The 23,079-nt window shown below is 39.3% G+C and overlaps 1 protein-coding gene across 6 annotated transcripts in view; it reads left to right on the top strand.

The window, feature by feature from the left end:
* The window catches only part of slc20a2 (solute carrier family 20 member 2), a 61,864-nt gene that overhangs the window by 21,405 nt on the left and 17,380 nt on the right, over window positions 1–23,079 (top strand). For 4 of the 6 annotated variants that reach the window (XM_028456625.1, XM_028456621.1, XM_028456624.1 and 1 more), the window contains exons 2-6: window positions 15,445–16,020; window positions 16,918–17,058; window positions 18,741–18,826; window positions 21,340–21,436; window positions 22,063–22,182. In XM_028456625.1, coding sequence (XP_028312426.1) covers window positions 15,732–16,020; window positions 16,918–17,058; window positions 18,741–18,826; window positions 21,340–21,436; window positions 22,063–22,182 — 733 coding nt within the window. In that variant the 5' untranslated portion in view covers window positions 15,445–15,731. Of the gene's footprint in view, window positions 1–382; window positions 649–3,816; window positions 3,946–15,444; window positions 16,021–16,917; window positions 17,059–18,740; window positions 18,827–21,339; window positions 21,437–22,062; window positions 22,183–23,079 lie in introns of those variants that run through there. The other 2 variants (XM_028456622.1, XM_028456628.1) reach the window with 2 other exon arrangements.

The raw sequence follows: 23,079 nt of genomic DNA, 5'->3' as shown, positions 1-23,079 counted from the left end.
ACAACAAGAACATCAAGAACAAAGTGAGTGGCGTTTTGAGTCCAGTAGCCCGGCCTAAAAAGTGGGCTAAATACTATTTATTCAGGTTTCCATAGATTTTCTTGACAGATGGCATGAGTGCTTTATATTGTCTGCAGAAGCAATTTGATTTATGAAAGTTTTCTTGTTTCTTGACAGCCTGAGTTATTGCTTCATTGCAGGAGAGTTTTAAAAAAAAAAAAAAAAAAAAAAAAAAGAGTAAGAAGCTCTATGAAAATGTGTATGAGCATGTGTGTATGCACGGGAGGAGACTTTGAAGATATCAAGCAACATGTTGATGTCATTCCATTTGACCACCATCCTGCAGGTGGAAACTGATTGGTGAGTGTGTGTGTGCAGAAGTGTGTTTTTGTGTCTGGAGAGAGACGGCGCCTCCCTGCTGCGAAGCACAGAGTCAGAGGCAGCAGGTGCAGCTGACGCAGACAGGCGTTTTGCAGGAAGGGCCAGTTTGGGGACAGAAAGGGATCAAATGTGTCTGTGTTGGTAGAAGACGAATCAGACGGATCTCTGAGCAGACCCAGATGTTGGATAGTACGTTTGGTTGAACATCAGAAACCAGACTGCGCTGCACTCACGCTACCATAGTTTGTTTTGGCCTTCATTGAGCATGTAAGTAATGTGTGTTTATGTGTGATGGGGTTTTTATCAAATACAATAGACAATGTCAGAGTGTTGGGAAACTAGACATTGACTTCTGTATCCAGGTTTGTGTTGTTGAAGCTGCTGCAATTTTTAATTTTTAACAAGATAAAGAAAGGGATGCACCGAAAACTGAAAAGGACAAAAACCGAAACACCGAAATACATTATTATGCAAATTATTAGTACAATTGCATTTGAGGGTATAAATGTGTACTAACCTCTGTAAAATCAAAGCATTGCAATTGTGTAAATCTGAAGTGCATGGTAAGCTTCTCTGTTTTATTACAGTGACTCTGTGAGCTCTGCTCTCCTTTACTGCACTGCAACTCTCCATTCTCGGCATTCATTGCAGCGAAATTAATTTATTGTGCGCGCTGGTTTAATAGCAACCATAATATACATTATAATGTGGACGAAGTATAGCAGTGATAAAGTGCAGCGGATCTCTGTGAAATGTGCACTGAAAGACTGAAACCAGATATATACTTCTGATGCGCAGCCACGCGTCAGGAGGGCTACACGTAACTACAGTGTCGGCATGACACAGAAACATAAATCACACGTCATCCGTCTCAAACTGTGCTCAGAAAACACTTTAGTGCTCAGATGTATTGAAATACAGCAGCTCCGTGAGTCAATTTGGCCTGTTTTCAGACAAGCGCTCGCCGACTCTGTGGTGTTAGCTTAAGTTTTTACAACATCCTGTTTCGGTCGGGTTGTTTCGGTGAGAAAAGTGTTTTTGGTGGCTGAAATTCCGGTGCATCACTAGATAAAGACATGGCGTTGTCGTCATAGATCAATAAATCAAATATAAATGACTCAAAACAAACATGGAAGTTCTAAATTGCCGCCTGAAAGTCTACTTTAAAATAAGTAACTTCGATTTTTTCCTGCTGAGTGTTGAACGGAGTTTGATATTGCTTTTATACAACAGTTCTCAAGCGCATTTTATTAGTTAACAAAAATAAGTGACAAGAGATTTAGATTTTTGTTTATCTAATCATTTGGCTCCGCCAGAAAAAATAGTTCCACAAGTGGAGAGCACATGGGCTACGTTCACACTGCAGGCAAATGTGACCCAAGTTCTGTTAAAGAACAGCACAATTCTGATTTTAATGAACTCTGCATCATTGAAGCCACTGACATCCCTATCCTACCACTGTTGACTCAGACTCCTCATCTAAACACTCCGTTGTAAAGATGTAGTCAATTGAAAGTCTAATTTTAAATTAGTAGCCTTACATTTTTCTTGCTGAGTGTTGAATCACCCACAGCAACTTTTCATCGTGTCAGTGAAAGCCCCTATACGTACAAGCCTGCAGGAATCCAGTGACTTAAAGACATACTGTTCAGCATGTCTTAGAAAAGGACGATTGTGGCAGAGAGAGCGAGACGGGCTGAGAAAGTGATGAGTGGACATTACAAGCAGCAAAGTAACGATGATTTGCTGCGAGCTCCTGCGTGACGGTCCTCTCTGTCCCACTTTATCTCGTCAAGTTGAAACGTTCGTAGTAACAAGCAGCAGGGATGTATGGAAGCCCACTGAAAAATAAAATAATCACTATGGCAAGTCATAATTACAAGTTGGTAAAGTCATAATTATGAGACACAAAGTCGTAACTATGAGAAAGAAAGTTGTAATTATGAGAAAGACAGTCATAATTATAAGAAAAAAAGTCAAAATTATGAGAAAGAAAATTATAATGAGAAAAAAATCATGAATATGAGAATGAAAGTCATAATTATGAGAAAAAGAAAAAGAAATGTGTGCAATAAAGACTTATTTATTTACTTTAACTATTTTCTACACTATGAACCATGTGTTGAATTCTAAGGGCTGAATAAACAGCTAAAATATGTGTTTTGAATGAATAAATATTCAAAGTGTCATTAAAGGCAGACTAACTTTTGGCCACTAGGGGCGCTAGACCGCTACCTTTCACGCAAACGCTTCTATTGGCCACAAGCGCCGCAGCACTGTCGCAAAAATCAACAAACAGTCGGGTCAGCCTCCCTTGTCTTTTGATTGTGTATGCAGCCAGTAGTTGACCTGTAACTTAGGGATAAGACTGGCTCTAAGGGCTGGGGTGCGAACCGCGGCTTGGACCTCCTCGCCGCGTTGGTGGCGCTCCCCCCTTACTCCCTAGCCTGGCCGCTGTCTTCTGCTCTCTTCGAGGGTCGGCTCGGCAGCCGGGTTCGGGGGGGACGGCCGACCCTGCGCACACCAGGTCGCCCATCTGCTCCGACCCTCGGTGAAGGGGACCGACAATGACGGCAAGGCCAGGGAGTAGGGGGGGAAGCGTCATTGTGACGTCACGTGGGAAGTATATATATATCCGATCCCGTGGTCACGTGACTGCCGTAAAGTGAAATCTTCTCCAGGCATTCTCCAGGTCACATGACCCGGCCAAAGACGGTTCGTCTCTCCAAACTTACATGGTCGGTATTTCAAGAGGGAAGCCCCGCTCGGAGCATTGATCCTGTCAAGCGCTGTATATTGGCCTGAGGAATCATTTAAAATAACTCATATGGTTTCAACTCTTTAGGTCAAAAAGTCTGCGATGTGCCTTTAACGTGTGGTAACGGTCAGTGTCGGTAGACTGCAGCAATTGCTCAATTTGTATTTCATAACTATGACTTAACTAATTCATAATTATTACTTGCTGTGGTGATTTTTTTTTGTGTGGTAGAAACAGGCTTTTGTCACACAATGCAGTTTCTCTTTTTTTTTTGCATTGGGTTGTCGGAGCTCATAGTGTGGCTGTTGCATTAATCTATCCATTACTCATATGTTGTGATCAATGCTCACTGTACAACTCATCACACAAGCCCCCCCCCACCCCCCCACTGTTATCCTTCTCCACAGGCAATGGCTGTCCTCCCACCATCTGTCCACCATCCACTTCACATAAAAACAGCCAAAGATTCACCTCGTTTTCCTTTAAAAATGTTGTCATTGTGCTGTGAATCCATACGCATTTCTTTCAGATATATTTTAAACTCGCTGCTTTCCCTCCGTCTCCAGCAACAGTGCCCCAACCTGATGAATTTTCCGTTCCTCCCCCCCCCACCTGTCATCAGCTGTTCTCTGCTCATCATTTCCTTCACCATCATCAGGCACTTGCTCTTCGTGCCTCTTTTAATTAAGAAGCTCCATCTATCCATCTTCTCTCTCTCTACTATTATTGCCCTTCCCAACCCAGTCATTGTGCTCATTTCTTTCTACCACTTTTTCCACCTCCTGCTGATGTGAGGAAATGTCAAGGTGAGTGGAGTTAGTCTCAGAGGAATGGCGCTAGGGGACTCGTCGACGTGTTTATCTAAAGTTTGGGTTTTTAGTGCTTTTTCTCCCGTTCTCACTCTATTACTTCTGCTGTGAAGTATCGGCTACTTGTGGCCATATTGTGTCCTTGGCGTGCGGATGCGTATGCAGCGTGTGTAAGGCTTCACCTGCGGCAGAGCGATGCTGCCGTGACTCATCGTCTGACACTCCATATACGACGCGGTAAATGATTCTGCTCCTTTTCTGAGGAGACTTGATGAAAACAGATGAGTTTGTGTGAGAGAGCAGCTGCGTGTCATTGCAGACTGTAGCTCGTGACAGCGTAATGCACCCGCTGTGGTGCAGTGGCATCCGGTGCAGATTGATGTGCACTAAACAGTCGAGATGGCAAACAGAGAAGTAATCACAGTAAGTAGGTTGCACATTTCTTTGCACTGTTTACTGCACACATCAGCCTGTGTGGTCTGATAGAGGTCAGTTACTTATAATTGTAGTTGTGTAAGTCATAATTACAATTATGGTGTAACTGTAATTTGTAATTAAATTGCAATTGAGTTTAGATAACTGACTTTGTAATTGTAATTGTCATGAAAATTCCATGAAAAAAATGGCAATTATAATTTAATGTAAAACTGGGAACCAGTTCTACACATACTGTATGTTGTTAAGAATGTTTCATATCAAGCTTTCCCACATTTTACCATTACAAAAAAAAATGAAATCTAGTATGTTAACACAAAAAAGGCTCAGATGACAATACCAATTATATTAATACCAATATTTTCATTGACTAGGACAGAAAGCTAACACAAGATGAAGGTGAACGTTTATTAGGTTATTTATTTTAGGCTCAGTAATTGTGATTAATTGTAATTGGCCTTTTGTTAATTAGAATTGACTTTCTGAGGATAAAAAAATAATTGTAATTTGAAAATATGCTGAATGGTGAAATAATAAAAAAAACAACTATTCAGGAGGTGCTAAATACCATTTCATTCCATTTATTTACAAAGTTAGATTATTTAAAATGTGTGTTGTCACTCATTCATTCCATCATTATGCTCTATAGTTGTTTTGATTGTATTCTGAGCAAAATGTTGTCGTCGAACAAAAGGGGGAACTTGGATTTAGAAAAAAGAGAAAGGGGGTACCTCTGAGAACCACTGATCTACACAATAGTGGTGGGAACCTCAGGGTACCTCACGATACAAAGCTCACAATAACAATTATCTCACGATATGACGGTACTGTGTTTATTGACATATTGGTCAGAAATCAATCTATGACATAACAAGAAAAAAAAGATTAAAGTGAAAAAATACAATTTTTATTTTATATCTCTGAAAGACAATAAATTAAAAAAGTGTCCTATGAACAGTGACACTATTTTAATGCAACATTTCTGTAAATAAGTGTCAACATACCAATGTAAACAAATAAGTATCTCCAACAGTGCTTTCTGTAAACAATAAATATGGTCTTTCTTACCAGTGACACCATTATAGAGCAATATTCCAGTCAACAATATATTAGTTCCTTCAACAAACAGTGACAACATATCTGTGAAGACGTACCTGCACATTTTAGTGAAAAAGCAGAAAAGGTTTTGAAAAAAAAAGAAAATCGAGAGCATATCGATAATCGATCGCGCGAAAAAATATTGTGATATATTGCCGAATAGAGATATAGTCACACTCCTACTACACAATACAGCAATGGAGCTAAATTTGAAGCTGTGAAACTTTAGCTGTAAAAGGGCATCAAAGTTGTTCCATTTGTTTTTTTTGTTTTTTTTTTTTGCGATTCAAAAAGAATGTCAAATTAATTGAGGAGCTTACAAGTGATTATCAGAGCCAGGCTTATTGTTGAGCTGCAAGACCTACATTCTTAGCTGTGGAATTAAGCAGTGAAAACTGGCCAATACTGTTCCAGCATAAACACCCAGATGGGTTCATGTGCATCAGTCGTAACGGAATACGTGCAGCGTCAGGTGAAGCAAGTCCTACATCTTCTATGTGCAACGACCAGGTCAAACATACGCAGAAGTGCTACATACGCGGAAACTATTGAGAGTTGAAGGAATATGACAAAAGCTGTGATGAAGTCACGCTATCTGGCTTAGCATGGCACCAGTATGCCAACCCCTGACGTAGTGGCACCATAACAAGGTTTAGGTTGCTACCGTGTTGTTTGGACCAACATTTGTGGGATAAAAATGTATTCTGACACCTTTCGCCCTAAACTAGACTCTTCTGTAACCGAGAGAGACAAGGGCCAGTCTACGCCTTTGCTTACCATTACCCATGGCCACCTACGTTCTTTATGACATCACTCAGGGGCGTAGCACCATATTTTGGGCCCTGGGTACAAACTATTTTGTTGGGCCCCTACTATAAGTTATGTGCACTTTTTTCACCTTGAAAATATAGTATTCTTGCAGTATTATATAAGCTTTCTTTTTTCATCACAATAACCTAATGAATCCATATACATTGCTTGTATTTTATAAATCTGTTTTACTATATTTTAGGGTTTTATTGTGTTTAGTGGCGGCTGGCAATTAGAAAGAAATACATAAAATATAGGGGTGTAGAGCAGGGTATAACTCTAGATAGAAAGGTAAATATAGAATGATTGGACTCATGGGGACTCTATCCACCAACTTAAGACTTGATTGTGGCAGCAAAATATATTTTTTTAAATAATTTTATTTCCAGTAAAGATTTGACGTGTAAAAGGAATGTTCCAGCATTTAAGTGCTCGAGCATGCACAAAAGTTGTGTTTTAAATAGGGCTGAACAACTAATTGCAATTTTTTTTCCTCAATATTGCGATTTAATATGTGATTATTTTTTCAAGGGCCTATTCTCATGTGTTTTGAAGTGAACACAAGGTCTGATATAATTCTCTTTTTGAACTGGTAAATTAAGCACGTCATTTATTTCTCTGTTAGTACTTTTATAATTTGTTTCATTGACCAACTGGAAGGAAGAAAATGGCTCGTTCAAAATAATATACACTCAAGGTTCTGCTGCTAATTTGAAAGAGCCACAAGGCCTTGTTGATATTAGGGCCTTAAACTCTCATCATTGCTGCTCAAGCTTTTTATTAGTTTTTCAAGGACCTCTCAGAGGGACCATATCACGTTTTAGCAGGCGGAACACAATTTGTACCATCCGCAACTCATATTATTAAATTACCATCAATTCTTTTAACCGTTAATTACATTTGACTAGAGGTGACGAGCTTCATTCTGTTTCATACCGTAAAGCCAAGCGGTGTCTTTCAACATGACTTGTGGTCTCGGGTTCAGCACCTTGGACAGGGATCTAGTCTGACTCATTGCCATCAATGATTCACCTGAGACAACCTGGAAAGTGGAATGTTACTTTCTGTCGACATTTTAGTTTGTCATGGAAGGTAGTGGATGGCGTTGAGGGATATGAAAACTAACTTAGAATAGCTAAATCACATGTGTCAAACTCAAGGCCCGGGGGCCAAATCTGGCCCTTTAGCCCATCCAATTCAGCCCACAATACCAAATATTTCTGTTGTAGATATCTCAGCCCTTCTAAATACACAAATTCAATGAAACTGGTAGGTCAAAATGTTCACATGCTTTTATCACATTACTGCAGTTATTTTAAATCTCAAATTGTTCAAAGAACTCAATTTTCCAGAAATTATTTCACATTATTGCCCCAAATTGAATAAAAAATGGTCACAAAATTGTTATGTGTTTGTGTCCGAATAAAATATATACCGGTACCAATGTTTTGAAGAAATCATATTCCAAACTGATGAAGCTTGCAGTGTTCAGAAACCTCCAATAAGGGGAAGAGTCACTGATCTAAACAATACATAGTACATTACTTACTTTATTTGTAGAAGATAATACACATGAATGAACATCAGTGCAGTACTTCATGTAAATGTGACAGATTTAGCCACAAGCTACTTTCCATTTGTAGTCCTCATACATTGACAATAAAAAGATACAATAAAAGATACAGACATGGACATAGTATGCACACGGACATAATACATACATTATTTACAACCAACCGAAGCAATTTCTTATGGGGAAAAAAAACATTATAGATGACTGATTTGTTTTTAACCATTTTTCCAGCTCTTTTTTTAAAAAATCTGTAAAGGTTGAACAGTTTCAAACAGTGATTGGACGACTATTCCAATATTAGCACTTTGTGTGCCACCAAACATAACTGAACATAACCAAGACTGAACGCAACAAAACCACCTTCCAGATAGTGACGACATCAAGTCTGAATCAACAGAACTATGTGGTTTAATCTCTGTGGTGATAAAGTTAAGTTAAATTAACAAGAGCAGCTGCTCCTAAAATAGAAAAACTAATGGGCTGTGTCACTAGACTTATACCTAATTTACCATTATAATTCCACACACACAAAGGTCTTCTATGCTATATTTATTACCAATAAGGAATTTCCATCAGCTGTGTTATTCCTGCTGCTGGTATGCAATGTATGCAATGTAAAATGATAGTTTGTGTACAGTTTCCATCATTAACTGAGGCTTATTTTGTTGTTTAAAATAGCTGTTAGGGGCTTTCATGACCTGTTGGAAATGTGACTTGTTTAAGTTTACTCCATTGGATGGATTAAAATGTCACCAAATGCATCACAGGTTATAATATCTTTGAAAAACAGCTTGAGGAAGTGATGAGGAACTTTAAACCCTCTTTTTAACGAGTTTTTTGTCCAATGCGTTTGCTGATGCTGTATCACAGCTTTATTGCAACATTCCAGCCATTCTGGTTGCCAGTCTTGAAAATACCTCCAGGCTGGTGGTGAGTGATCATAAATAAGTGGAATAATTCAAAGAAAAGCAAATATTTTGCCACATCTTACCACTACATATTAAATTATTGTCATTTTAAAAACAAGCATTGGGTAAAATATTAAATCTATTGATTACCTTGCCTCACACGTGTCAAACTCATGGTTTCAGGGGCCAAATTCAGCCCTTTGGAACATCCAATTTGTCCTGCAGGAGAAAGTATAAAAGACATAAATCATTGTGTAAATGAAACTCAACAATGTTTGCATTAGCTCACAGTTTTTCCAGTGCTTTTATTGCACGAATGCAGTCATTTTTAATGTAAAACTGTTGAAAAGGGGAGATGACGGGGGCTCATGACACATTATGTTGATCTCAGTGATCATATGGTACCATTACTGTTTGTATATTTTGAATACTGTTCATTTCAAAATTTTCAATGTGTATTTATATGCATGTGTATGTACTGTAATACATTATAAAGTATCCTTTTCTCTGGTGCTGTACCAAAATACATTAATTCATATTTGTAAAGGATGTTTTTGGATGTCATATCCCAGTGTTCTATAGAAAAGCAAAAAAAATAAATAAAGTTGTTGAAAAAAACTTAAAATCCCTTCAGTTTTCCTCAAATTATTACATAATACTTCCCTTTATTATAGAAATTGGTCACAAAATCTAGGAAATTTAAAGTAAAGATCCTGTTGGTACTGATATCTGTCACTTATTGCTTGGATAGTGTCGGTTTTTTACATATTTTAGGATTTTATGTATACGTAGAAGTTCAAATTAGGACCCAATAATGTTGAAAGATGCTCCGTATTTGGCACCTGAACTAAAATGAGTTTGTCGAAGTAATTACTAACTAAATAAATCCACAAAGAGTAATGTATCCACGTGGTTTGAGCTTTTATTTGTTTGTTTTGTAAATCATTAGGCGAAAGTGTTACAGTCTGAGTGCCAGGGCATTAGATCTGTGTTGCAGACTCATTGCACATCGACATGACATAATAGCTTTAAGCTGTCGTCAAAGCTGGGGTAAATTTAGATATATTCTCATCAGAGCATTGCTCGTCGCTGTTGTCACTACAAGAAACAAGCGCGAGTCACTGTCACGTCATGGTGCAAGTTTTAGCACCGGAGAAAATTGTTTTTACAAGAATTACTTGGAGCGGTGGGATGTGAACTGGTGTAACCGGTGTTTGTGGAGTGGTTCAGCAGGATGAGGACTTACTAACGTCCCACGTGTCAGAGGCAGCTGTCACGTTGTGTTGGTCTTGTTTAAAAAGAACCTGGTACTGGTGGTGATGGTTCATACCCACACTCGAGCAACCCGTCTCACACACACACACACACACACTGGGATTCAACATCCTGGCTGTGGTTTACGTGGGGAGGAGGTGTTTTTCAGGTTCCTTCAGCACTCTTCACACTCAGTTACCCCAAACACGCACAGATAGGTTTTCTAAATATTCCCTGGCTAACTCCGTCATGACGTTACACAAGGGAAGCAGTATCGTATAGCAGTGGCTGGACCACGATTCTAACATTGCATAGATACATGGAACGCCTTTGGCACAAAATGCTCCAGACTCTGGGAGGCTGATCTTCATGTTCAACATCAGTGCCTGATCTTAGAAATCGATACTATTAAATTCTTGCTCAGATATGAGCAGGCCCTGCCCTTTTTGAAGGTCTAGAGCAGACATGGGCAACAGGTGACCCGGGGGCCACGTGCAGACCTTGGTCTAATATTGTGCGGCCCCAAAAGTAAACTAACAAAATGACAAAACCCTGTAATTATGAGAAACATTAAACGACATCTAAAATACACAAAATAAAAAAAACAAACAAGATGATGAAAATAGGCAAAATTACAGAGAATTTAGTAAAATTAAAGAGAATTTAGTAAAATTAAAGAGAATTTAGTAAAATTACCTCTAAAATTTACAAAAGGACAACAAAAATACACACAAATATAACATAAAAATATATTTAATAACAGAAATGCACAAAATTCCCCAAAAGTTACACAAGGTGACAGAAAATATACAAAAAGAACAGATAAATTTACAAAATGACCTCAAAAATACATAAAATGGCAATCACACACAATTTCAGAAAAATATACAAGACAACAAAAAGTATACAAAAATAACAGACATTTTCAAAGCAAAAGTACACAAATTAACCCCAAAAACACACGACTACAACAATAACAGAAAAGTAAATAAAATGTTTCCAGTATTAATGCTTAGTTTGGTCATTATTCTAAATGCTTAATGATTTGCTCGGATTTGAAAAATCACATTTTTGTGTGATAGAAGTTGCCCATTTGACTGATGACAAATATTGAAAGTAACGAGAAAAACTTGCATTTTGCAAAGATTGTTCTTGCCGACCTGAGCTATCATTGGCAACATAGACATAAACCTGCAGCTCCCATAGAGCAATTAAGAAATAAACCACATTTTATAGTTTCGGAACAGAGATAACGCCCCCCCCCCCACACCTGTTGTTGAGACATTAATTATTAACTTGGTAAACAACTAAAACTTTATAGTTCATTGACTTCTCTTAGACTTTTTAGTGCAGAGAACACGGCACAGCTTCTTTGTTCTAATCTCTTCCTTTGGAAGTGCTGGCTGGTCTTAAAAGTTTTAATCTGATTCGATTGACTGATTAATGACTATAGTCTCACTATTTTTTATTTATTTATTTTAGGCTTCAACATAAAGGATAAAGGATGTTCCAGATTGAGCTGGAGCTGCTGCACAGTGGAACTCACAGTCAGATCATGTTGAGAGATTGTGCAAGTTGGTCCTCAAAGCTGTTTACATCGATTGCTGCCCTTTAACAGTTGACAGAACCGTCGGGTGGTCATTAACTCGCATGAAGGGACTTTATTCTGTGCGGCACAGTCAAGTGCCAAAGCAGAGAGAGAATGTGGATCAAGTTAAATTTGGTGCAAGATTTTATTTAAGGAAACACTTTAATGTTGTAGAGGCCGATTTCAATTTCAATCACAGCACAGTCAGATGCATTAAGGACAAAGTACGCACTCAATTTTTGCGTAATACTCTGCATTTTGTGTTCGTTTCTAAAAGTTTTTGATGTTTACTTTTAACGGTAGCATTCGTGCAAACAATTTTCACCAAAAAATATACTGCAGCCATATTACTGTTACACAAAAATCCTATTCACGAGCTGTAAACTCTAAAAAGTGCATTTTTGTCAACTAATCCCTCCCACAGCAGTAGTTTTCCCACTGCAGGCTTAACTTGAACTCCTGCAGCCAAATGCTTTTTTTGTACTGCAGCAGAGCCTTTAATTTGAACTCACCCTTTAAAGCTTGTTAGCAAACTCTTGTGTACTTTTCACTGTGGCCCCAGAGAGCACAGATACACTTGTACCGAGAGTGAAGAAGCAAAGATTAGAGCTGCCTGTGTGTGGATAGAATCTGCAATGTGAGTCTGTGTGTGTTTTAACCAAGTTCCCTTTACACTGGATCAGCCTTGATCTTTGTGCTTTTAGGTGTCCGATCAAATATCAATCAAGTTTATCACTGTCATGTATGTTGCACAATCCATTATTCTTAAAGGGTGGAGTCCACAATCCTGTGCAGAAATACTTTTTGTTATACTGGGTGAAATGGTGGATTTATGTTCAAGAATCAGACCTCTGTAGCTGCTGGAATCCTGTAAAAACTTGGGCCAATCCCTGCCATTCGGTCCAATTTGAAAGAACCAAGAATCAGAAACAGTTTTATTGCCAGGTAAAGTTCACACAATACGAGGAATTCATTTTGGTGGGTTGGTGCAGAAGACAGTCAACATCTCCTGCCACTCACAACCTTTTCCTAAATGTCCTAAATCTAAGAACTTGGATGTATAGATACAAAATATTATGACATCAGAATATATAATTACTAACTATCTTAAACGGTTTCTGAGAAAAGCTGTCCACTTTGTAGATACCTCCAACAGAGTAAAAAAAACAGAACAAGGGCAATAACTCTGGAAAAAATAATTGCGCGCTTCTCATTTTCGAACTCCATCAAGGTATTGATATCCTGAAGTCACACACAAAATTTATACTACCTTAAACAGTTTCTGAGAAAAGCTGTCCCCTTTAACTCGGACGGACGGATGGAGCTCAAACACAGAGTTAATGAGAGATGTTGTCATTCTCGCCCTGGCCCCGCCCCCCTCTGTCCTTCCCTTCTTCTTCAGTGACGCACAGGTTACTTCCTTTGTTTTCCTTCTGGATGATTTGTTATTTTTATATCAGATGTGCATTGCGTTCGAGCTTGTTTTGTTTTCATTAGGATCCCCATTAGCTGCTACCTTTGTAACCAGCTAGTCTCACTGGATTCCACAGAAAAAACAATAAAATAAAAATATAGAATAGAATCATATGAACTACAATTTGTCAAATTACAAATACAATTAACAATATACCTGATGTTGAAATGAAAAATAAGAAACATTAAGACATTTAATAATCCTCATCATGAATAAAATCATTTTCTGAAACAAAACAGAACCACTCAACATACAGCCATTCTAAAATTATTATATATGTAGTTTCTTTTTAAATTCCTGTTTACCTTCAATACGATGCAGATAGGAAGGCAGACTATTCCAAATAGTTTTTGCTCTGTAGGAAAAAAATTTGATCAACACTGATTTAAATGAGCAAAGAGCAGGATTTGAGAAAAAAATAAACATTCATTTTAAGTTTTTTTTTTTAATGCTAATGAGTGATGAATCGCTATAAACCTAAGAGAATGAGTCCACACACGTTTCTGTTGTGTGATACATGTTGTATTGCTGTTACGGGTACAAACAGAAGTACAGTGACGTCAAATGACGCTGGTGTGCGTTCTCAACGGCTTGGAGAGAACCCGGAAATAAAAAAGAAATAGAAGACGGCTTGGAGACTGAAAGAATACAAGCACAGTGGACTAAACTACTGTTTGCTTCCACAGATGCATGCAGAGGCCTGTGCACAGGTCTTGCAGTAAACAGTCACATGAACGGCGAGTAAGTAAATAACCGTGTCACAGTTGGAGTGCGGATCGGGCCGCATTTTCTTGTCAGAGTCCGACCCAACAGTGAAAACCTCATTTTTTCCTCAAAGAAATTACATGTGTATGTTTGTTTCAGTGTTAAGCATTTTATTAACAAACAACTGTTAATGTGAACATCAGATCAGCGCACGGGGTAACAAGCGAAAGTGAAACACAAACAAGAAACACGCAAGAGACCCATTGGATCCATTTATATAATCCATGTATCAAAGAAAAAGATAATCCATGTTATTGTGCAGTAAAGGGAATCTTTCAACGTTGTATTCCTCTGCTTCATTCTTCCTGTACCGCGGGTCACAGCTCTCATCAGCTGTGGCTGCTACTGCACTCACTGACTGCAAACAGCACGATGTGACTGAACCCGACCACCAGGTCTAAATATCTGTCCGAACATGACCCGTTCGGTGCTGTCGGATGCATGCCGTCAGTGTTCGGTCGGGTGTCCATCCTCTATCCACAGTATCAGCTGTGCTCTGTGATAAACGAACGGCGGATGGTTGCAGTAACACTAACCACTGTGGTGCCACTATGGAGTCTCATGTCCTTTAAACAGTACAAACATTAGTTTGATCGTGTGAAACAGCCTGTTACCAAACGTACAGCTTGCGGAGGCGTGGCTTTGGATCAAGTTTAAATAGGAGCATATGGGAGTGGGAGGAGGGGTTGGAGCTCAAATCATGCTAGCTTTGCAAGATTGCGGCCCGCCCCTTTAAGAGTAGAGTATACTTTGTCACATATGCATAGCTACATAGTACACTATTTTTTTTCTCTGCATTTAATCCCATCCCATCTCCTCTTTCCAATTACAAGCCAGCTTCCTTAACCAATTGGACACCACTGCCCCCTGGGATAGGTCATGGAGCCTATCCCAGTTTATCAGGGCAGGAGGGAGTGTGCTGTGCACCCTGGACGAGTTGCCGGTTCATTGCAGGACTTACACAAACCGAATTCAACTTGAATGTTTATGGAATGTTGAAAGAATCCAGTGCAAGTAGAGAAACAAACCATTCAAGTTGTACGTCAAAGCCTCGCAGTCAAATCTCAAACCGTCTCACTGAAAGGCGGCCATCACCATCCAAGCCACTGAACAGTGTAAAATTAAACCACACCATATTCATTTCCCCGTAAAGGATTTCCTGGTTTGTGGCTTTTCCAAAACCTGTGAAAGTTAAGCAAGATCAGCAGACATCAGCTGCTCTGCTGGGTGTGAATGAGGTGTTATAAGCTATCTCTGATGTTTGCACTATTACTCACGTCTCACTCTGGGCAATGTGGTCTTTTTATAGTGTCAGCACTGACAGCAAGCCCTCTGCACACCCCGGAATGATTTGATTTCTTTGAGGTTCAGACGGTGATTTCCTATTGTGTCCGAGTATGATGTGCTCAGTGCCTCAATCGTCTGCATTATCATCGTCAGTCTGCAGTTGTGTGTTTTCTTCCAGTATTTCTCACCACTTCACCTGCCTTTCTTTGTTTTCTGGGGAGGTCAGAGATGTGTTGTCATCTGGTAAACTAATAATGGCTCTGACAGTCATCTATTTCTTCTTCTCTTCTCTTTTCTCCGACAGGTGAAAGCACGTGCGGACAGGCTGTCTCACACTAAACTATGGAATGCTTCCTGCTCCCACCATCAATAAGCGCCAATCTTCGGACCCAGCTCCAGACTCTTAGTTAGCACCTGTGCTAATCCCCTCGAACACTTTCTAATAAGGGGACGAAGAAAAGGAGCGCACTACAAACGCACACAGCACTTGTTTTTTGTTGTTTTTTTTTTAACCCCCCACCCCCACCCCCAACAGCTGTTGATCAAATTTTTCTCCCTTGGTGGATTATTTCCTGCTGATATCATATCAAGATGGATTTGGAGTCGTATCTGTGGATGGTCATCGTTGGCTTCATCATTGCCTTCGTTCTGGCGTTTTCCGTCGGAGCCAATGATGTCGCCAACTCATTCGGAACCGCCGTGGGCTCCGGCGTGGTCACCCTGAAGCAGGCCTGCATCCTGGCGTCCATCTTTGAGACGCTGGGGTCCATGCTGCTCGGGGCCAAAGTGGGGGAGACCATTCGGAAAGGCATCATAGACGTCACTCTCTACAACGAAACGGTGCCCGTCCTAATGGCGGGAGAGGTCAGCGCCATGGTCGGTAAGTCAAGCACACTCCAATAATTACAGACTTAAAATTTTGTTCAAAAAAATGTTTTTCTGCAAAAGAGTTTGCTGCAATATTGTTCGACTCCAGTGAGCAATGAGATATATCTTCAAGCCATTTTAATAGACCAATCCTAAAACTTCACCAAAGTACGTCAGGATAATATATCAAGATATAGCGATTTTGGCGAGATAGAAAATTACATTTATTTTGTATTAAAATACTTGTTTTAGGAGTTGCTGCTTTCTCTACTTCTCAGAACGGCATGAACTGAGTGCGTCCGAACACAGACCTTTCCCTAAACAAGCCACACTACAGAAGTCACTCACACGTGCTGTCCCTTATACGAGAAAAAGCCAAAAGTGTCACACATTGTGCAGACATTTTGTGTCAGCAAATTTAACCCAGAATTGTCTTTCTGGTAAGACTTTAGAGTTAAAAATATTAATATTTATATTGTATTTCGCCATTTCGAGAAAAAAATATCATGTTAAGAATTTTGGTCCATATTGCCCAGCCCTACTAAGCAAAATCTCAGCAAATGCACGACGACCAAAAATCACTAAATGGATGAAAATGCACTCCACCTGATAAGTAACATCTTCTGTTTGTGGAGGGACAAGCAGCTGAAGCACATCTAGGAAGCTCCTTAAACTTGTGGCTTCATCAACTGTAAACCAGGTCTTTAACATGTCATTGACAATGTGAGGTTGTTTCGTTGTTGATCCAGAAATAATGTGAAGTGTGATATTTAGACCTTATGAGATTTATAGTAACACATTTTGACAAAATTTGCTTTTTTTGCTAGTTTCCCTTTTAAATTTAATTACTCATGTTCCTTGAAGAACAATATTTGAGTCAGCTGAGCTTGGTTTTTTTTTTTCATCTCAGGGTCAGCCGTCTGGCAGCTGATCGCCTCCTTCCTAAAACTTCCCATTTCTGGCACTCACTGCATCGTTGGCGCTACCATTGGTTTCTCCATGGTGGCCATCGGCACCAAGGGCGTACAGTGGATGCAGCTCGTCAAGATCGGTAACTTATGAGGATGTATGAGGATGTATGAGGCTAGCCGTGGCTGCGTCTGTGCATGAGTCTCCTTATCCTGACATTGTCTCCAGATGAAGACAACCTCATTGGTCAATAAATCAAAGATCTCTTGCTCGAAAAATGTATAAAAGGTTGATATTGCCACTTGAAAGTTTGTTTTGATCTTTACTGTAAACACTTTAATTTTGACATTTTCAGAAACGCTTTGCACATTGCATTGTGGGATGTGGAGTCTCAGTGTAGACCACTGATTCTCAAACTGGTAGATTCACTATTTAAGTACAGTGTTTTATTTTCCTATATTTAAACTCTTACTGTTCAAACTGCGTGTAATGTTACAGTGGCCAACAATATTAAATATACTTGTTAAATAAAATCTCTGCCTTGTTTTTAATAAATACGTAGACCTACTACGCTGCTGTATTTTAATGTTGGTCATTATGGTGGTACTTGGTAAAAAAAAAAGGTTTGAGAACCACTGGTGTAGACGGATGCAAAGCAGTGTTTTTACTTCATTCTTACTGAGATGTCAAGTTTTTCGTCGCCAAACAAGGATGACAGCAATTTGCTTGACATTTTTATTCTAGTTTGTTCCCAGTATTCCCCGTGACATCACCTCACTTAGCGAGACATTCAATTCTGGACGGATTCTGATCTTTTTGTTTAAGCCTTAAAATAAACTTCCACCACTGTTTTGCTGCAACTTTCAGTGAAAACCCCAGAAATGTGTTGGGAAGTTTTTAGGGGCAAAGGCAAGAAATTACACTTCAAGGGACTCCATATCCCACAATGCAATGCGCAAGTGTTTACGTTGGAAAGCAAAGCAATTTTTGAGGATCAATTTCAACCTTTTGCATATTTTTTCTAGCAAATGATCTGCAATTTATTGATTTATGAGGCCCACTGTATGAAATTATCTGATAAAAAAAAATAAGTCTCCAGCAGCTTTAAAGAATACCATAGTTATTCTGATGGGAGAATATTTAGATGTTCTGTTGGTGGCAGGTAGAGGTGGAAAGGAAATGCCCTCAGCAATACATTACTGCTGCTCAGGTCAAAAGTTTTTAGAACACCCTAATTTTTCCAGTTATTTATTGCAATTCAAGTCGTGTAAGTCCAATGAATAGCTTGAAATGGTACAAAGGTAAGTACTGAACAGCCAGAGGTAAAAAAATAAATAAATAAATGTACATTTTAGAATGATTTATTACATTAACAATTTAAAGCTGTTGAATCAGCCTTGATGCTGGTGCTACAAATTCCTACAGGTGTTCCAACTTTTCTTGGTTACTTCCAACCCCCTCTGTCTGCATGAAAGCCGTGTTGAAACACACTGTGGTACCAGACCCTCATGAGCATCAAGTAAACAGTTATTTTCATGGATTCCATCATTTCTTTTTCAACTCAAATTGCTTATTTGTTCTATGTGCAATGACACAATAAACTGAAGAACTTACAGGAAAAAACTGGAAAAAGTGTGGTGTTCTAAAACTTTTGACCGGTAGTGTATGTATGTATATATATATATATATATATATATATATATATACACGGTGCTGTAAGACACCTATAGTTTATTAAACAAAAGCAATTTCCCCTGGGATTAATAAAGGAATTCTGATAGTTTAATGAGTCGTTCTTTTTTCACCCTCTCCTTTGTTTCTTAGTGTCATCGTGGTTCATCTCTCCCCTGCTCTCCGGACTCATGTCTGGACTTCTGTTCCTGCTGATCAGACACTTCATCCTCAACAAGGTGAGCTCTAGGGCTGAAACCATTCCTCGAATTACTCAATTACAAAAATTATTCGAAACAAATTCTCTGCCTCGAACCAAAGTTCGTATCACGGCCACTTTGTACGTGGTCTCTGGTTTCACCCGGACTGAATTAATCAATGCGCATCATTTTCTCTCTGGCGGATGACGTGGACACAGGTGGAGTGAGAATAAAACAGAAAATGTTTAAAGTGTGGGACCATTTTACGTTTCGCAATGCGGACAACGTAGTCCAGTGTAGATGGATCTAGCCTACTTTAACAGGACTTCCACAATGCTGCAGCACCAACTTCTGCAAGTGGAGTTGGAGCCTCCACATGGTAATGCATTTTATCCTGTATTATGAGTTAATAGTGATCAGGTATAAGTAACAAGAGGGCAAATGCGGTAAAATCAGACAGACGGGCGCGCGCACACACACACACATCTCAAAACATGTCCTCACCACACATAAGGTGCTTATAATAAAAACATACTTAAAGTAAATTAAAACAAAAAAACTAAACCGTATTTATACAAAAAAAATGACAGAAATGCACAAAAATTGAGAATACAGCCGATTTTTATTTATAATTCTTTTGTTTACATGTATTTTTTATAAATTGTATACATTGTGTACCTGTTTGACTTGACATTTTATTTGATATTCATTCTTTCTTCTCAGTTGGATTATTTGCAGATGGTGGAATCCTTTTTTGTAATGTTGTATTGTCATAAGACAAAACTAAGGCCAAACGGCCTTTAATATTTAAGTTTGTATTCATAGTTTTACAGTAAGTTGACTTGACTGTATTGTTATTTAATTGTTCGCACTGGCACTTATAAAACTAAATGGTTAAATTGCAAAAAATGGGCTTAGTTTTTGAGCCAAATGTTGGAGTTGGAATAAAAACCTCTTCTTTTTTTTTTAGAAATAAAAGCCAAATGCTTGATCATTTTACAGCCACAACATTTTTGTTATGCATTATTTGTTTTGGTTGCTTAAAAACAAAAAATAAAAATAAAAAAATCTGACTCATCGATCGATAAAGCACTAGATTAATCATTCCAAAAAGAATCTATTGCTGCAGCCGTAGTGAGCTCACTTTGCTGCACTCTGATCATCTTTCACCCAACAAGGATAAGCTCTCCATATGCCTGCATGTGTGTGTGTGTGTGTGAAGCCGGCAGTGACACCAGCATGTGTTTTTGATTGACGGCCATGTAACGTTTTTCTTCGACCGACATTTGCCTTTCATTGCCAGCATTAGGAATCAGACACACACACACACACACACACACACTCACTCACACGGTTCATCCAAACAACTGGAGGGCAGATAAAATCCGTTTGATTTGGCAGCGCTCGTGGATCTGTAGTTACGCAATGGGCAATCTGTCTGACTGGAGAGAGAAACATGTTGTAGATCATTTTAAGGTCAGCACAGCATTATTCAGTATAGCGCTGACTCATGTCATCATTTAGACTGGGGTTACTGCATAGACTGCTCAATGAGGAGATGAGACTATTGTAGTCTCTGCAGGCTTTTGGCTTTTTCTGAGCCCCTAGATCTCCTCCTAATAATGCTGGAATCAATAGCGAGAGACTCAAAAAGGGACTTTAAGCGAGCTACACACATAAGGAAATCTAAATCTGAAGAGATTTTTTATCTGTTACAGACCCCACACATGAAGATAAAAAAAAAAATCAGGCTTACATCAGTTCTGATTGTACTGCATGTGTGTGTGAGATCTAACAATGTGACCTAATGCTGCGTTCAACTCAGGATTTTCCAACCCTCTACTTCAAAAAGCGACTTGAAACACAAGGTTTTGGTAAAGTCGTGAAAAGGGTCAGCCATGTTTGAGATATTCCGACGTTCTGCTGCTCAACTCGGAGATTGGAATTTTTAACTCGGAAAGGCCATATTCCAAGTTTTATTAAATGCAGCATCACTTGTTTCTTAAGGTGCCTTCACACTGAACGCGACTGAAGCAACTCCATTACAATAAAATCAATGTAAATGACGCAACCTCAAGTTATCTCCCCTGAAGCGACATGACGTGTAGTTTGAGCGACGAGGTCGTGCCTGACTTTTTAAGCGAAGGGCTGTGCAACTTCCTCAATTTATCGGGGGAAAATTAAAGCGATTAACTTCTTGAAAAGCACAGTAATGAATGATTAAAACACATTCTGAAATATCTCCTTAAGATGATTATTTAAACCGTAAAAGCGGAGCAAGAAGGACACATACACACACACACAAAGTCAGGAGTTGTTGACTTTCGTCACACACACGCGAAGTTTAATATTTAGGATTGTTTCAGAGCTGATTATCAGAACAAATTCACTCTGAACACGCCTCAGACTACAGGATAATCCTATGAAATTGTCTGGAATTTGCCATCCTTGGCATGAAAGGGGTAAAATCAAAAACAGCCTGATCACAGCCGATGTGTGCACCTCTGTGTATCAACGTGAACTAAAAGTCCATCTTTGTGTCTCCATCACAGGACAACTCTGTGCCCAATGGGCTGCGTGCGCTGCCCCTTTTCTATGCCACCACCATCGGGATCAACACATTCTCCATCATGTACACTGGAGCTCCACGTAAGCACCTGTTATACCAACATTTACTGAGATGTTTCCTTAGTCTTAGTCACGTTATCAGCTCAGGCTGAAGGGATCCCCGTCTGATCCCAGATCTGTTGTCCTTCTCCTAGGGCTGGACAATATATTGAGATTCAAGATATGTCAGGTTTTCTGTTTTGGTGGTATAGAAAATTACAATATCGCCGATATTGATATATATTTTTTATAGCTCGGTTTGTTTTAAAATATTTGTTTTCAGAGTGGCTGCTTTCATTACTACTGTACTTTCAGAACAGCATTAAAAGCACAGTTTGATGGAGATCTGAGTGCGTCCTAACCCAGACCTTCCCATAAACAAGCCACACTACAGAACTCACTCACACATGCCATATTTTGCCACTGTTTAATAAATGTGCCTGTGTGGTATTTTGCATCAGCAAAGTAAACTCAGAATTGTCTTTCCAATAAGACTTTATTGTGATCAAAATATTGAGATTAATACCAGATATCGCCATTTTGAGAAAAAATATTGAGATATGAGTTTTGGTTGGTATCGCTCAGCCCCAGCTTCTCCTCGTTCTATCTGACTGCACTCCATATGTGTGAGCAGATAGAAATCACACACTTGTTTGTTTTACCTGCAGTGCTCGGACTGGAGATGCTGCCGGTGTGGGCCATCTTCCTCATCACCTTAGCGGGGTCGCTGGTCTGTGCGGCTTTAGTGTGGATCTTTGTCTGTCCCTGGATGAGAAGGAAAATAGAAAGTAAGTGTCTGCATGTGCATCTCTTATCAAATCATCCAATTGTCCAGCGCTCTGTCACGGGCTCAACAGCAGAGCTTTGTCTGTGCTCGGGCTTCAAACGATGAAACATGAGGCAGAACTTCCACTTTAACCCTCAGGATTCTTTGGTGCATTTACTGGAATTTTTGGGCGTGTATTTCCAATAAGCACAGGGTTTGAGGTTGTCAACTCGACCTGTTGCCTAACGTGTCACAACCTCCGAATGCCTGCTGGGATTAATGGTGATATTATGGGCTGTATTGTGGATACGCCTGCATGGGTCAAATCGACCCAGGTGCTGATTAGGACTGTTTATGTGTTGGATGTCGGAGTGTTTGAAGAGCACAGGGCCGTGAAATGCATGAGGGCTGGGATCAGTTTGGATCAGCTGACGGCTGTTCTATCTTTATCCAAACGGTCAAAAGACTTACGGAACTTGGTTCTGAGCTCAAGTTCAACACACGTTTTCGGCCTCTTTAAACAAATGTGACGCGCTATGAACAAGTCGGCCAGTGGGCGTTTATAGTTATTACAGATTCTGAAAGTGTGGATTATAAGAATCCTAATGGTGTCACACTCATGGAAATCAAATAATATTTGAAGAAGTTAAAACCGTTTGAATGTTGAATGTAAAATAAACGAGAGAGAAAATGGTCTGCATTACTTGGCATTAACCACAACCCCTAGTAATGGTTGTGAATAGCCGTTTTAACCATTTTATCCACAATTAGTATCTTTCCGTTCATTATACACAGTTAATCGAAGCTCAGCACAAGCATTCGCAAACAGTTTGACTTTCAAGAGTCGCTTGTATTGCCTTTTTCAGAGAAGCTGGCATGTTCTCCGCTTGTTTGACTCAATACGACACAGAAGTAGAAG

Source organism: Gouania willdenowi, chromosome 9, assembly GCF_900634775.1.
Source record: "Gouania willdenowi chromosome 9, fGouWil2.1, whole genome shotgun sequence".
NCBI classification, from domain to species: domain Eukaryota; kingdom Metazoa; phylum Chordata; class Actinopteri; order Blenniiformes; family Gobiesocidae; genus Gouania; species Gouania willdenowi.
The sequence above is the reverse complement of the archived record's forward strand: the minus strand, read 5'-3'. Positions and strand labels throughout refer to the sequence as shown.